This window comes from Leuciscus leuciscus (genome assembly GCF_965113295.1).
Source record: "Leuciscus leuciscus genome assembly, chromosome: 19".
In the NCBI taxonomy this organism is placed as follows: Eukaryota; Metazoa; Chordata; class Actinopteri; order Cypriniformes; family Leuciscidae; genus Leuciscus; species Leuciscus leuciscus.
In genome coordinates, this window is record NC_138743.1 from 10282314 (window position 1) to 10299703 (window position 17390).

The window sequence follows — 17390 nt, forward strand, 5'->3', positions numbered from 1 at the left end:
CAGGTAATGAAGAATAAGTTGAGGCAGATTGGGGTGCAGGAGATTACATTAAAAGGGTTATTAAGCGCAGTAAATGGGACTCAGAGTAGAATATTGATGTTATTTTTAAGGGAGGCGGGACTTTTCAATAGGATTTAATTGATAATTAAAGTGTGTTTTGTGTGTGAGTGTTTATTTGAGGGGAATGAGTGTTATGTAAGTGTAGGAAAGAGAATGGACAAAGTTGTATTATAAGATCTATTATCTGATCCATATTCCGGAGCAGAGGGGGGCGGTAATGCACCAAAAAGCTGGATGCCAACCGCCGTAAAATTGGAAAGAAGAAGAAGAAGAAGAAGAGGACAGTTCGATGCTGAGGCACATGGTTCAACCAATTCATTGAAAAGATCCGATTCAAACGAACAATCCTTTCACGATTTGGGAATCGCTACTTCATTGCAGCGAATCAGCGATGCTTGGTTCCTGTTGTGGTCGGTATGGATGGTCCACATGACATGTGTCTCTGATTCAGATGATTTACCTCTGATGTGCTCACTGTTTTGTTGAATACATTTCAAAGGTTGTGTCTTTGCGGAACGATGGTGTTTTACTTTAAAAGCAACGGTGAGTTGTGAATTGTGTGCCCAGGCAAGACCATGTTTATGTTGTCAACAAAGACAGTATGAACACGAAATAATGATAATGCTTAAACAGAAATGCTACAAAATATAGAGCATACAACAAAAAGACTTCAATATATGTAGCTTGACGTGGTGAGATTATATTGTTGCCGGTTCAGTGTGTCTTCAGTTTTATAGCAAGAGTGAACAGTGCTTTTTAAAAGTTGCAATACATGCTATCTTTTACAGTTGTCTCACCGCAATATACCATCTACATGGGCAAAGATAAATATGAAAGTAAGTGCTTGTTTTATCATAAATAATACTTTTCAGCATTCTGTGCTTGTCAGACCATTAATAACTGTTTTTGTTTTTCAACAGATGAAGATCTGATAAAGTATGGATGGCCTGAAGATATTTGGTGAGAACGTTTATTTGGTGCTTGACACCACGAATGAAGTCTTATTTTTCTTCTAGTTTTGATCTGCAATGAATGTTTCTGCGATTCCAGGTTCCACGTGGACAAGCTTTCGTCTGCTCATGTATATCTAAGAATGCCAAAGGTATTTTGAGAAGTGAAACGGATTTTAGCCTACAGATGTATTTATAATATTTCTGTGTTGACAACTGTTAATTGATTAAAGGGTGTACCGATAGAAGACTTACCAAAAGAAGTCCTGATTGACTGTGCCCAGCTGGTCAAAAACAACAGTATTCAAGGTGCTGCTTCTTTACGAGAAACATCAAAACTTGTTTGTTAACAGTGTTTTGAAGGTGGGATCTCAACTGTATTTTTTTACAGGATGCAAAATGAACAATATTAATGTTGTCTACACACCATGGGGGAATCTGAAAAAAACAGCAGACATGGATGTCGGTCAGATAGGCTTCCATCGGCAGAAGGAGGTACGATGAGAGATAAGGATGCTTCTTTGATAATAAGCACTATAATGTTGTGCACACTGCAACCAATTCTTTTAAAATCAGATATGTCAAAAAAAAAAAAAAAACCTTTTACTGCCTGTCTGAACAGTTTATATGATTTTGAAGTGTTCAGGGATTACTATTGTACTATGAAATCTTGTAAATAATTGCAAGTTCTGTATTTTATTCAACTGCACTTCAATATCAACAGGTGAAAATTGTGACAGTAGAAAAGAAAATCAACGAAATTGTCAACAGACTAGAGAAAACGAAAGAGGAGCGCTATCCTGATCTGGCCGCTGAGAGGGAGTCTCGGGACAGAGAGGAAAGAAATGAGAAGAAGGCTCAAATACAAGATCAGAAGAAGAAAGAGAAGGAGGAAATAAAAAATAAAAAAGAGATGGAAGAATTAAGGTGCTGCATATTGTTAAGATGTTGAGATACATATTATATCTCAACACAAACAATTGTCTTTTTTGTTTTTTTGGTTAAAAAATAAATAAATACACTGGCATCCAAAGGTTTGAGACCACTTGCAAAATGCTTTTATTCATAAAAAAAAATCATTACAAATTATATTATCAGCAAAACGATTTGAGTAATTTAAAAAAAAAATGATCATTTGCTAAATCAACTTTTTTTTACTTCAGTTACAGCAGTGTTTGTGCAATATTTTCAATGTGGTCTCAGACTTATGCACTCCACTGTATATACACAAATTTAAATGTAAGAAAATAACATTTAATAATCAGTCCTTTTGAGAGCTGTTATTTACAGGTACAGGCATTCATTTTGTGAACTTGCATGTAACATCTACTTTCCTGCAGGAATTATTCAGCGCTCATGAAGAGTGACAACATGACCACAAATGAGGTAATTCATCTTTAGAGTTAAATATACATTGCTGGGCATTGACATATATTCTGTTGTGACTTGAAATGATCATTTTCTCTGCAGGATGGCAATGATTCAGATGACTTCATGTAAAATCAATAAATGGATCTGCGATTAAGAAGAACCACCATCTTCCCCCCACAGTATCTTCAAGTTTATGAAAGGACATCATAGCAGGCTTCAGAAATAAGCAATCAAAAGGAATCAGTATTTGTGCCAATAAAGCACAATTCCAAGAGCGCTCTAGATCATCTTGCTTTGTCATTCCTTTGAAAATTAAATGCAATATGTAAAGTATGTAAAAAATACTCTTTAAATGATAAAAGAGTAGATGGCTCATTTAAACAAAAAGAAATTGAGAATATCTGCTGATTCTGTACTTCAAACAGTTTTTTTGTTGATGTTTTTGAGCGAATTAAAAGATGTTCACAGTGGAGATTATGTTAATGGCTGTGTGTACACTAAAACCTAGAGGATGTGCTTATAAATGATGCCTTTCTGGAATGATGGCATTGAGCGACAAGCTCAAGACGTTTCCTTTTTTGATGTTCTAAAATGAATAAAAATCTTTGACATTCTCGGTTCATTTCTGTTTGTTTGATGGTGTGTGTATATATATAGATAGATACACACACACACACACACTTTTTTATCTTGAATATTCAGGTCTATCGATGGCCTGGATGAATGTAGAATTACATTAAAATGTGTTAAATTATTTAAAATGTAGAATTACATAACTACATGTTATGTGTTTTACTTTGTTTAGGTATTCTTTTCAGTAGTATATTTTGCTTTCAAGTCAAATTGGCAATCTATTCGATTTGAGGAGAAATACGTTGCTTTAGGTTACTTTATTGTCACTGGGAAAAGGCGAAAACATCCACTAGATGGCAGCATTTCACCGCATAATTTGAAAACGACCAGATATAGAAGGGTGTGGATTTTGGAATAAACTGCTGCTTCAATGTATATGTAATGATTGATTATAATTAAGATATTAATCAATATTTTTCCTTCTAAATATCTCATGAGTGGAATGACTTCTCTAGGCTTATGAGATTTTACTTTGTTATAGAAGTTACCATGTGATTACTGACATGTTCTTTTCATGCATTCTCTAATGTCTGCATACATCTGTTTTTCTAGGGTACTCGGACAACTATGGTCACAGGGGTCATTGAAGTCTATAATTTAAGGGACCCTTTTTCAGTTAAAGCCTTACTTTCTAATTAGACTAAAGTGTAGCTCTCCTTGAGAGAAAGAACGCATTATCTTGATGTTTTGAGACGACTCTCCTGTTCATCGTCAGAGCCTGGCCAAATCCAACCTTGGAAAAGCTGTGTGTCAGTGCGTGTGTTAGTCTTTTTGGTTACAGGTTAAGGAACCACTGGCATTATTGGAGATTGACTGAGTTGTTCTGGACATGCTGGCGCCCAGCAACCCAAATCTGTGAACTGGAAGGTTATGACGTGCCTAACTTCAGGGTCCGTGTGTCAGCTGTATAATCGATGGAGATATGCTTCAGTCTATCTGTATATGTGTGGAAAATTACTATGTTTATCTATTTCTTAGCCAATCAGAAACTGCAACTTAAAGCAAGGACGTAGTTTAGACCTTGGTGAAGGGTATAACTGCTGTGATCTTCGTAACTGTAATCGGGGCGGCCTACGAACTCTTTGTGAGTATTAAAGCTGACTTCTGCTGATGAAACTGCAAACTATCTTCAGTAAATCTTTTCTTTAATTTATTATAATTCTGACTCCAGGTCTTCATTCATCATATCTGGTTCTGGGTCTTTGACTGTAAAACCCCTTACAATTTCTATAAAGAAGTGCACTGAATATTAGATTTTTTTTAAAGCATTGGTTTATTTAAGGCAATTTCCACAATTGGACACAAAACAGTTCTTTGAAGTTCTTTTTTTGAAGGTGCTACCAGAATTTTTTTTATCATCAACCTCAAACTACACTTTTCATGTTAGATTATGACATTTACATTTCATAAACGTTACCGTTTTTTTTTTTTTTATAAATAATTTTATAAACTTAAATGTATTGGCTAATCTAAAAGTCTAACCTTGAACCCTGATTTGTCTGATTTTGCCACGGTCTAGTAAGAAACATTACAATTTATTTTAAATCATTATGCCAGAATTATTTTATTTTGTTGTATTATTTCATTTAAATAAGACCCATCCAAATCAATTTAGTGGTACAATAATAGCATTGACATTGGTGTGCTGCGATCAGAAATATCGTAGGCTAGGAATCTAAAAGCTGCTGACAGACCACACACCCCTAAAGAGCAAGCACACTTGTTGCAGTACAGACAGACACAAAAGAAAGGAGTTATTGTGTGAAGGCGTCGTCTTCTGTCCAGGGCCGGGCTGGAAAATATGACCCCGGACTGGCACCTCAGCTGTCCTTCACTGGCGGGATGTTTCTGCTCTGTTTATAGGAAAGATTCAGTCACATTCTTTTCAAGCCAGTGGCATTGCACTATTATAACACAGGCCTTTCCAGCGAAGCCTTTACAAAAAGCGTGGCTTGTATTAAGTGAATGTCTAGATGACTAAATCATTCTGGCACATACACTTTGGTGTCATTTTGTGTAAAAAATTTGTAAAAAAATCACAAATTAAAAGACAAAAAAGATAACCTTAACCTATCAGAAAGCAGCAAGATCCCTACACTCTTAAAGGGATCGTTCACCCAAAAATTAAAATTCTTTCCTCATTTACTCATCCTCATGTTGTTCCAAACCTGCACGAGTTTCTTTCTTCTGTTGAACACAAAAGAAGATATTTTAAAGAATGTCAGTAACCAGACAGTTAACGGCACCCATTGACTTCCATGTTTTTTTTGTTTAGTTTTTTTCTACTATGGAAGTCAATGGGTGCCGTTAACTGTCTGGTTACTGACATTCTTTAAAATATCTTCTTTTGTGTTCAACAGAAGAAAGAAACTCGTGCAGGTTTGAAACAACTTGAGGATGAGTAATGACAAAATTACAAATTTTGGGAGAACTATCCCTTTAAAAATAATGTTTTTTATTGGCATTGATGGTTTCACGAAGAACCTTAAAGGCACACTATGCAGTTTCTGTTTTCCTCAAACAGCGACCCCTAGAGTCGCTGTGGAGTACTTGTATTTAACGTTGCTGTCGTAAAATACCACTCACGCAGAGCCGTCTCTGCACTCTTCCGACCGCGCTTTCTTCCGTTTTCTTCGTCGACTCTACCATGATTCACGTCTGAAATGCGTGCTGGTGTCTTCCATAGAGGCTGCTTCATATGTTGTTGATGTATGTGACGTCGTGCCGTAAAGCAAGTCGTGATTCTCGTGAGATTTGTCGGGGGCTCCACCTCTCAAACTTGCATTGCATTGCCCCTCCCCTGCTTTACTATCGGGATGGTTTGCCCTACAACGAGTTCGTTTACCATCGAAATGATTTCTAAGCTGTTATATTAAGGTACAAATCTTGCATAGTGTGCCTTTAAACATCAATGGAACCTTTCCATTCCACAAAAGGTTCTATATAGTGGAAAAATGTTCTTTAGATAATTAAAATGTTCTTTACACAATGGTTCTTTTAAGAACTGTTCGTTGAAGGGTTCTTTAGGGAATTATTTCTTCATGGCATCACTGCGAAAACTCACTTTTGGAACATTTATTTTGAGAGTGTATGGAGGATTTCTTTTGGACTATCAGACCATGTATACACATACCTGTGCATGGCTGAAGTTAGCATCAACAAAGCAGAGAAAACTTCCTGAAATCCTAACAAACACTCGTTTAGTCCAATCATCCACCGTCACAGTTAGCTTAGACCTCCGCTGGGTGGATGGCCTGCCACACATAACCTGTCTGCTCCATTAACCTCATGTTTAGAAAAAAAAGTCTCTCTAGATGTGGCTGTGGGGCACAAACCAGACCCTGTCAGCTATACTTCACATCTTCACTGGCCATTAGCACATGCTGCGGCCATAACTGTTGGCAGGGACCACACACGTACGCTCACACTGAAAGAGTGGGGATAAAGAGGCAGGAAAGCAGTGAGAAGCGTGGACCGCCGCACAAATGAGAAGGGATGTGCCTCTGTGGTCTTCCGAACCGGTCAGGCCAGCTGGAGCCTTCAACAAAAGCAAACAAGGTCATAAAGTGGGCGCAGAAAAGGACAGGCCTGGAGAAGAGCCACTGTGATGTGAGGAAATGTGCGGTACACATGGGTCCGATTCAACAGTTCCTACACTGTCGGGGAGTGAGAATACAGCAAACAATGTGACAAAGAGCTGCTTTATGAACCGCTGTGAAAAACAACTGTCAAAGGGTCATGATTATAAAGCATTAACTTCATTTGAAAAAGAAAGTAGTGAAACCATATCAGTAAGACAGTACAGGCCTTCTCATCATTGTATCATATATGCAATGCCACTCTTTCACATTTCAAGACGTGCCAAGTTTTCTGCATACACATAAACGTAAAAAAAAAAAAATTTACATCAAGGATGTATTAAATTGATCAAACGTGACAGTAATGATTTTTACATTGGTACAAAAATGTATATTTTAAATTAACATGACCAAACACATTTGTTTTTCTACCATGATGCAGGCTTTCCATTGACTTCTATTATTTTGATACTGAGCTAATATTTTATATGCACTACCCCTAAAGCTAACCCTCACACAATCCATTTTAACATTTTTATAATGACATCATTTAGCTATTCTCCACCTATGAATTCTACAGGAGAAATGTTAAATATGCACTCTACAGTTAAATGAAGTTGTGATTACCTTGTGAAAAAGCCACATCTGTAAACCATAAATGCATCACTTGTTTGACTATTTTAGCTCTTCTTTACAGTAACATCTTTACAAAATCCCTACACCCCTTTCCAACCACATATGCTTAACTATGATAATTGTTTCCGAAATTATGAACATTAACGTTCAACCACCCTCACTTGTGAGGTCAGAACCCAGTGGAAAGCGTCTCAGCTTCATTCTTCATAACACATGAGCTCTCCCCATGGGTACAGTTAGAGGTTTATTTTGTGCTTGACTTATCGACAGCATACTTCATGCTGATGATTCACTCCAGAGGCCCCTGACACAGTGATTGGACAAGATCAACAGAGACGTGACCCACTGATCTATTCAACCCATCCAGCTGACAACACAAATTCCTCTGGCACGTATGCAAAGTTTACACCAGCAGCATAAGATTTCCAGTCAAAACCTTATCTCATCTTGCTTTTTTTTTTTTACATTGCTAGAAAATCCAGCTAAAATCAGCTTAAGGTGGTAGCTGTTTTTCAAAACATTGTACCTGGTTGGTTTCCCAGCTGGTGGAGAAGGAAGGCCATCAAAGGAACATTCATCTGAATGGCAGCTGCCCATGTGGTGTGTGATCCTCCATTGTACACAACCTGCTTGCTGTCATATTTGCTCATTCACACATTTTGGAGATCATTGCAATGGTTAGCATGGCCCAGTTAACCCCTTCAGCATGCTAGATGTTGTAACTACAGCATCTGACTGTCAGCAAAAGCTGCTCACTGCAGAGCCACTGGGTGGAGCTGGACATCCAGCCACGCCCTCTCTGAATGTAATGGGTGTAGCTTGAAGGTCCAGCCACACCCTAGCCCTGCCCATATCCCTATCCCTAAACTTGAACCTAATTAGGTGAAGCTGGACTAGGTCTCTGCAGTGAGCACCACTTGCAGCAAAAATCATCTTTCTACATTGACGGACATTCAAATATATCATAATAATAAATGTCAAAAATGTCCTATAAGTTACAGTAGATTTTTTTAAATGAAATATCTGTGATATATTGCTTGCAAAACATTTTCATCAGAATACACCAGAATACATAGGCCTATTTGTTATTTGCATGTTATTTTAATTCAAACACTGTAAAAAATTATTTTCATGATTTATCACACCTTTTATCTTTTGTCAAATCAACTTAGATAATGAATGTGGTTTCAGATAACATCATATTTGGAGTTTCTATTTATTAAACCAATCTCCAATGTATTAACTCAAATTCTTAATTTCAATGAACACAACATTTTAAGGCAAACAGGTAACTTACTTTTTTTAAGTTAAACCAACAATATATATATATATATATATATATATATATATATTATTTTTATTTTTTTACAGTAAATGTATTATAATATACATTTATGTGAATGTAATTAGCCAAACTTTATGGTAAACACAAAAATCTGTTATGGTAAACTAAAATTTGAAAGACTTAACTGAAATAAACAGGTTTAAGTTTAAGTACTAAAATGACAAAATAAACCTGCAATAAATTAAAGTTAAACAGATATATGTATATTTATAAATAATAACAAATGACAAAAGCACATGACAAAATTACTTGAAAACTGAAGAAATAATAACAAAACCTAATTCAAATGATTAATAAAAACAATAATACTATAAAAAATAATACAAAATAACACTGCTGATGTAGATATATATAGTATAACGTGTTATTTTAGCTTTATTTTAAAACAATAGTTTTTAATAGTTTTAGTTTTAGCAATAACACCACTGCTAGAAACCAGTATGTTCCAAAACACCTATGCTGATTGAAAGCAGACATAGCTAGTAAAGTTATTTGTAATTCAACATTCATATCAACTCAGCATTAGAACAGCATTTCCATAGCATATTTGGGTCAAAAGTTCAGCAATCCTAAGTAGGGCAAATCAAAAATTCTTTCTTCAGAGACATTTCTGTAGAACGCACAGAGCAGCTCAGGCATGTGTGGAAAGCTGGAGAATGTGCGAGGATTGCACCAGAGGGAGCCATTAAATCAAGGTCATGTGACGCTCACCATCAGTCCAAAAAACTCTTGGCACTGTCATGCACTGAGATTCACTTGGGAGTCCAACCATATGATTCTGGATCTTTGAATACAAGCCCAGGAGGAACCATGGAGCACAACAGCAAAGGATATTAGTATTGCATCTGAAAACATAAAACATCACTTACGAACATGCCATATGGAGAAAGTCTCCTCTCTCAAAACTGTCACACAGAAGAGTTCATGAGTTTAGATCTCTTGAGTCAATGAAATCCTTGGCAAATGCAAGTCAAGCATTTTATACATACAGTCCCTCCGCTTTCTCGATGACACTTACAGCAAAACACGTTAAGGAGGGGGCTGCGGTTTCAGTCCCAGAATGAGGCTGCGGTTGAGGGTTTGTCAGAGGGAGGCGTCAGTGTAATCTTCGTGGTCTGGAAGTCATTCTCTTTATGTCCAAATGTGCTTGTTTATTTTTATCTATTGTGAAATAAAGCTGCTTTTATTGTGGTCGAGTTAAGTTGCCATTTCTTCTCAGTAACTGGTTCAATGTCTCACTACATGAACCTTGTCAAATCTCAGCAACAAAGCTACAATGGCCTGTTTTAAAACAGTCTGTATTTTTATTGTTTTGCCTGTTTAACCACATTGCTTATAAAGGGTTCTCATTTCAGGGTGACCATACAAAGCCTGTTAAATAATTTCTTGTTATTTTGGAAACAATAGTCAAAATAGACATGATGTTTAGAAAAGCATCATTTTACACTCTTTATGCAGAACTGCAGTCACAGCCTCACCATCTTTGTTTTTGCAGAAAGCTGAACAAATTTGACAGCTGATTTACTAAAATGTCTATTATACAATGTGCAGTGCTTGAATGCAAAGTCACTTTGGAAAAAAGTGTCTGCAAAATGCATAAATGTACAAAAGGGGCTCACTGCATGTTATCCAACAATACAATATACTCAGTTCAGACTAGAAATTATATTAGCTATAAGTTTATGATATCTATGTTACCAAGTTACATGTCCAAAAAAGGAGGGGGGGAGGCAAAATTACTGCATATTGATCTCAGATATTATATATATATATATATACTTTTCAAACATCTCCAATACATTTTATAATTACCCCCAAATCAAACATAATACACCCCTTATGCATGTTATCACGTCTGTCAAAAACTTAGACTGGCTGTCAGTTTGAATATTAGAATGAAAAACATCGGCGTAACACACTTATTGGCATGAATCACTTCACTGAATAGCCTACTTGCCAGCTAAGAAATAAGTAATTGTAACCTTACGATCCATCTGTTTTCAAATTCACATCATTCAAACATCACAAAATTCGATGTCTGTCAAAAATAACGTGCACAATACACAGTAGTATCATATATATATATGATGCCACTTGGAAATATTATAAGGAAACATGGAATTAGTTTCCATTGTTATGCTGATGACACTCAAATATATATTTCATCACGGCCGGATGAAAACGCAAAATTTTCCAAATTGACAGAGTGTGTTAAAGATATAAAAGATTGGATGACCCGTAATTTTCTTTTATTAAATCCAGACAAGACAGAGGTAATACTTATCGGTTCAAAAAACCGCCCACAAAACCTCGCACAATACAACTTTAACATCATAGGATGTCCTGTTACTTTATCCTCTACAGTAAAAGACCTGGGTGTTATACTCGATTGCAACCTGTCTTTTGAAAATCATATTTCATATGTTACAAAAACAGCATTTTTCCACCTTAGAAACATTGCTAAGCTACGTAATATGCTATCAGTTTCTGATGCAGAAAAGTTAGTTCATGCATTCATGACCTCGAGACTGGATTACTGTAATGCTTTACTAGCTGGTTGTCCTGCATCCTCAATAAACAAGCTACAGTTAGTCCAAAATGCCGCCGCTAGAGTTCTTACTAGATCAAGAAAATATGATCATATAACACCGATTTTATCATCACTGCATTGGTTACCTATAAAGTTCCGTATTAATTATAAGGTATTGCTACTGACTTATAAAGCCCTAAACGGCTTAGCTCCAGTCTATTTAACGGATCTTTTATCACCCTATAATCCATCGCGCTCTTTAAGATCACTAAATTCAAGGCTTTTGGTCATACCTAGGATATCCAGAACCACCAAAGGAGGGAGAGCATTCTCACATTTGGCTCCAAAACTCTGGAATAGTCTTCCTGATACTGTTCGTTGCTCAGACTCGCTCTCCCAGTTTAAAACTAGATTAAAGTCGCATCTCTTCAGCCAGGCATTCATATAATCCTACAGTTCAAACTACAATCCGGCCTCTAGCTCATAAATGCCAGAGGAGAACTGGCCCCCGACTGAGCCTGGGTTCTCCCAAGGTTTTTTTTTTCTCCATTAGGTCACCTGATGGAGTTTTAGGACACCATTAGGTCACTTGATGAAGTTTTTCGGTTCCTTGCCACTGTTGCCTTTGGCTTGCTCAGTTGGGGATATTTTGGGGATATTTAATTTAATTTTATCAATCAATAAATTCCTCTTGAAACAAACTTTGTTGTATTATTTTAATTTAATACTGTGAAGCTGCTTTGATACAATCTGTATTGTGAAAAGCGCTATACAAATAAACTTGACTTGACTTGACTTGACTAGTATTTACGAGAAGCAGAGGTCCAACGAGTGTATGCATTTCCTGGAGAACCCACACTAGCGGCTGAGAGGGTTCAACATGCTGTCTGTCAGAGACAATACCAAACGTAATACATAAAGCACGTGAGTATAGATTTATTCTTCACCAGCTGAAATTGAACCGGAATGATCAGGGAACTGAGTGAATTAATTCACACTGCATGCTAAAGAGAACAAATGCCAATCCAGTTGAAAAACTTTGCCAGGTTAGTGAACATTGTACAACGTGTTGGTTTTGACGGACATTTTTTATGCACAAACTACGCATTCTGATTCTGGCATTCCTGATTGAAATATTTTCAATAATTTTCTATTCTTGCCTGATTTAATATTCGTAATTTTGGCAATAGATGAACTGTTAAATGAGTGATCTTAAAGATGAGTCACTGTCGACCAATTTGACTTTTGTATGCTGACGTAATATATATTATAAACTTGACAGGTGATTTGTTTTAAATAGTTTGTTCACTATCTTCTCGGTTAAAAGATTAAGGCAATCAAAGTTTGATCAAAATGATGTTTAATTTTCCAATAAAAGATTATACATTTTTACATTATTTATTACGTGACCGGGATGACCCCTTAACAATTTTGACTCATAAACAGTATATTGTTATTTATGTACATGTTATATATATATATATATATATATATATATATATATGAGACCCAAATCATTTTACCCAATCTGCAGAAATAATTTGAAATCAAATAAAACATGAATATATCATATTTAGTTCGTTTTCATTATACACACATTATTGCATGACTCTATTCTGATTGGCCGATCAGCAGACAAATATTTTTGGTATAAAGACTGCCAAATTATTTATTTATATGTTGTTCTTGTACGTTGTGCTAGTTCAATGTTTCTGGCAGAACTTAGTTGTTTCTTTCTTCTAACATGTTCAATATTGAATCAAATCAATATTTCATGCCTATAGTTATTTTACAATTATAAATCTTTTTTATTTTGATATATGCATTTGTATTCATTTGATTACTAGCCATACAATATTACTGACATAAATATAATTACCTTCCTCTCCATTCCAGACCAACCTGGAGGTAATCATTTACATTGACAAACAAACCTACATGTGATGTAACATAAATATCACGCAGAATAGAGGCCTACATCACACTTGGCATGCCTACAGTGTTCATTTAATCTAATTACCATATATGTAAACAATGCCACACATGAGACTGCATGGAGACAGTGGAGGCGTTTATATAAATGAGTATATAAGCAGTCGCAGCCTCCTCGAGACGTCCTCCAAGCGCAATTAGAGAAAATGGCAACATGGCGTGGGACGAAGAGGAGGGTCTTGGCTTTTTTGCTGAGTTGTTCATCTGCGGTTGCCTATGAGGAGCTCTCGGGGAGGTACAGGACTTGACTGGCAAGTATAGCTAACAGGGTCCAGATGTCGCCCCTGCGTTTAAGAAGGGGGTCAGGGGCTGTTACTACAGCTGCGGGTTCCTCTGCACCAAGGCAGGCCAGTGGAAAATAATATCACAATCACTGTACGAGGTGAACACCCAATGAGGTGGACGCACCCAAAACCTTTCAAAAACCATATGGAGAGGTAAAGGAGGGGGTTAAAACACATGCAAGGTGTCACAGCCAAATGAGGGCAGAGCTGATGTAGCATTAATTTTATGTCCGCCACTCGCAATGTTGTTGTGGCATGTTAACAAAGTATGTAAAAGGGAAACAGCTGGGGTTTATTGCCCTACGGAAGATGCTATGCAGTGCCATTTCAGATCAAAATCTGAGTACTTGAGCTCAATGTATAAGATTACTGAGAAACCAAAACAGCCGTGCAAAACAGTCAAAAACTGCTGATTAATCTATAGCAGAAATCCACCGCTAAGCTGGAGGGAGGTTGGAATCATGTCAAGACGCTTCTAGGGGAAAATGCTAAATCAGGGCCGAGCTGTATGCATAACAGGAAACTTCAGATGATACATAACTCCTACGGACGAAAAGGATAGTCCACCCAAAAATCTTATGTCATTATAAACCTGCCAGCAAATATCTTCTTTATCTTGCACAGAATAAAGAAAGTCATACATATTTGGAACGACATGACGGTAAGTAAAGCAATTTTCATTTTTGGTTTAACTAAAAAATGTCCATTATTTACTCACCCTCTTGTTTTTCCAAACCTGTACGAGTTTCTTTCTGTTGAACACTAAAGAAGATATTTTAAAGAATGTTGGTAACCTGACAGTTGACGGCACCCATTGACTTCCATAATATTTTTTTTCCTATTATGGAAGTCAATGGGTGCCGTCAACTGTCAGGTTACCAACATTCTTTAAAATATCTTCTTTAGTGTTCATACAGGTTTGGAACAACATGATGGTGAGTAAATGATGACAAAATTTACATTTTGGAGTGAACTTTCCCTTTAATATTCTTTGTGGATCAAGTAAATTGTCAATTTGTGCTGATTAAGAGACAAGTCAGTTTATAGCAAAAACAATCTTTGCATTTCTGCCTTTAAACCCTTTTGAACAAAACTCCTTAAGATAAGAAAACCCTTCATTAAAATTATAAACGAACAGTTAATAGGCAACAAACATAGTACACAAACTTTCACAGAGTTCACACATGCTGTCATTAAAGCATGAGGACAAACCAAACACTAGGACATTATGTGCATTTTGCAATTCAACTTTTTTATATAACATTTTTATGCTGATTATATAATCTGTAATGAAAAAAACTGTATTACACTGGAAAAAAAACTTTCTTGCATTTAGTCAAATAGTCTTTTGAACTGAATGGTTGGAAGATTAACATCTCTTGGCTTTCTTCATGCATGCACTTCACAAATAATTTCAAACGAAACAACTTTCCAAGGCTCGATTGACGAAAACAACACATGGATAAGTGTAAAATGTCTTAGCAGAGGCAGTGGGCTCTCGGGGATTTTATTCAAAAATGTTAAATATTCCGCCTGTCTTAATCCAATAAATCAATGATATTTTGCGGAAAGTTTTTCTTCTAAAAAGAATGAGAATATTCCCAATGTCCTTATCAAAAGTACATTTATTTTCCCATTTGACATGTTTTGGTATTTGCTATTTGCCAAGCATAGTTTAATTACACACATGCCAAGACAAAATGAGTTTGAGAACCTATTGCTGCAAACAAACTCTTTAAGATCACCTGTAAGGAGGAAAACATTTCACAACAAAGCTCACTTACGAGTATACGTAATACACTGAATGCATCTCTTTTGTATTTATATCTAAATGCTTCTCCTGCAAACAGAAATCTGGAATAACTTGGTCTTATTATAAAGTTTAAGGGTTAAATCCTTTTATCTGCACTTTAATTGAACTCAGGTTTGACTCAACTGCCATTGCCAGATGATTTTTTTTTTATGTTTAATGAAAATCTAACCCACCCTTGTTTACTGTTACTGACATACCAGAGTTGTTTCTTTTCTTTCTTTCTTTCTTTACAATAAAGCATCACACCATTCCCTCTGCCAAAAGCTCCAAACTGATGGCGTTTGTTTTGAGAGAAGCATTTCCTCCATATGGTTTTAATAAGGAGTCTCTGAGTGTGTCTGTATAATGAAATCCAAATAAATATGTTCATGTTTTATTTGGTTTGATTTCAAACCATTTCTGCAGCTTCAATTCAATTATTTGGATCATTTAACTTAAAAGTAACAAACAGAATGAGAAAAAAACGACATCTCTCGTATTAATCTAATTGGTGGCGTGTGGTGGACTTCTGAAATGAGGTTGTGACTGATGTAAATTCTCGTTCCAGTTTCATTTGATGTAAATTAAAGGCATTAAAAACATTACATAAAGGATTAATAAAATGTGTGCTTACATGCAACTATGCTATTATATTTATAACATCATTTACATTAACACCATTTATTAAAATCACAATTTGATCTGCAGTGTTATTTGATTTTTAAACCCACCATGTAGATGCTAAACAGGTCTGTCCAGAGGTTCTGGTTTTGTTCAGGTTGTCACAAAAGGACCTTTCACTGAGACTATTAATTGTCTGGGTTTATAGTCTGTTAAGGTTTATGTGTAATTTACTGTTCCCTGAGCACTGGCTAAAAACTAAAGTTATGCTGTACAGGATGTCTACAATGTCTGGCCATGTTGTTAGAACATACATCATGACCTTACAGGTGGCTTCATGAGGTGCGCCGTTTGCCCCTTTTGACACAATTAAAAAGACCATTTGCAAAGTGAATATGAAACAGTAATGCAGCTCTACTGTGAGAACCTTTCCTGGAACATTAGTTTCTCAACAGCTGTGCAAGGAAATTACTCTAGATAATGTTCACCATGTCCTCCATCACAAAGTCACACTGTACCAAACCAGCTCTCAGTCATGATTCATGTCGAACAGGCCATGTCCTACAACTGTGAAGCTCATCATTTGCTTCTTAACTTGTCTTCCTCTCAACTCATGGTCTCATGCATGCTCTCACATTCTTAAAAGAGCAATGTCATGCTATCTGTAGCTGAGGAATGTTTTTGGAAGAAGTCTTTTATGTTCACCAAGGCTGTATTCATTTGTTAAAGAATAGTAAAAAGGGTTTAAAATGACTCCTTTTTCAATTATTTTAATATATTTTAAAATGTTTATTTTTTTTATTTATACAAAATATAAATTCAGCAAAAGTCTTCAGTGTCACATGATCCATTCCAATATGCTGTTTTGCAGCTCAAGAAACATTTCTTATTATTATCAATATCAAAAACAGTAGTGCTGCTTAATATTTTAGTGGAAACCATGATACGTTTTTTTCAGGATTATTCTTTGATAAATAAAAAGCATTTATTTGAAATAGAAATCTTCTTGTAATATAAAAGCCTTTACTGCCACTTTCAATTTAATGCGTCCTTGCTAAATAAAAGAAAAGCATTATTTTTTTAATTTTTTTTTAATTACTGGCTCTAAAACTTATTTTGCACAATAATTCCCTATAAACTATTTAGATTTGCCATCACAACAGCAGCATTTAACTTGCACCCTGAAGTAATGGTTTAAAATTAGCTCTGACTTCAACACACTCTGGCGGCTGTCTAGACGTTTGACATAATCTGTTTGTAGAGCTTTTAGAATTTTTTGTTGCGTAATGCAGTTGCTTGTTTAAATCATAACCAAACCCTGTCCTAACGGCATACCATTAAAAATATCAAACACAAGTCCGGTCCCCAAATTAATTTCCATGCAATAATAATGTCACAAGTAATAACATTCAGAGTTTTCCACAGGGTCAGTTATTTAACCCCACAAACTTTTTTTTTTTTTTATAGCCTTTAGCACAAACTCTTTAATAGTTCTTAATATTTCTTTTAATCTCCCTTCGACATTACCTTTGTTGCTACAGACAATTTATGAAACATCTAAGTGAGAAAATGCTTGCGTGAAATGAATTCAGCATGAA

The 17390-nt window shown here is 35.9% G+C and overlaps 1 protein-coding gene across 1 annotated transcript; it reads left to right on the forward strand.

Annotated features, from left to right (window-relative positions):
* The first annotated feature begins 438 nt into the window (after positions 1-438).
* ccdc25 (coiled-coil domain containing 25) lies at positions 439-2995 on the forward strand. The gene is made up of 9 exons (XM_082148326.1): positions 439-603; positions 849-896; positions 981-1020; positions 1111-1162; positions 1244-1319; positions 1402-1505; positions 1735-1937; positions 2351-2396; positions 2481-2995. The coding sequence occupies exons 1-9, from the start codon at positions 579-581 to the stop codon at positions 2508-2510; spliced, it is 624 nt and encodes a 207-aa protein (XP_082004452.1). The 5' UTR covers positions 439-578; the 3' UTR covers positions 2511-2995.
* Positions 2996-17390: the final 14395 nt, after the last annotated feature.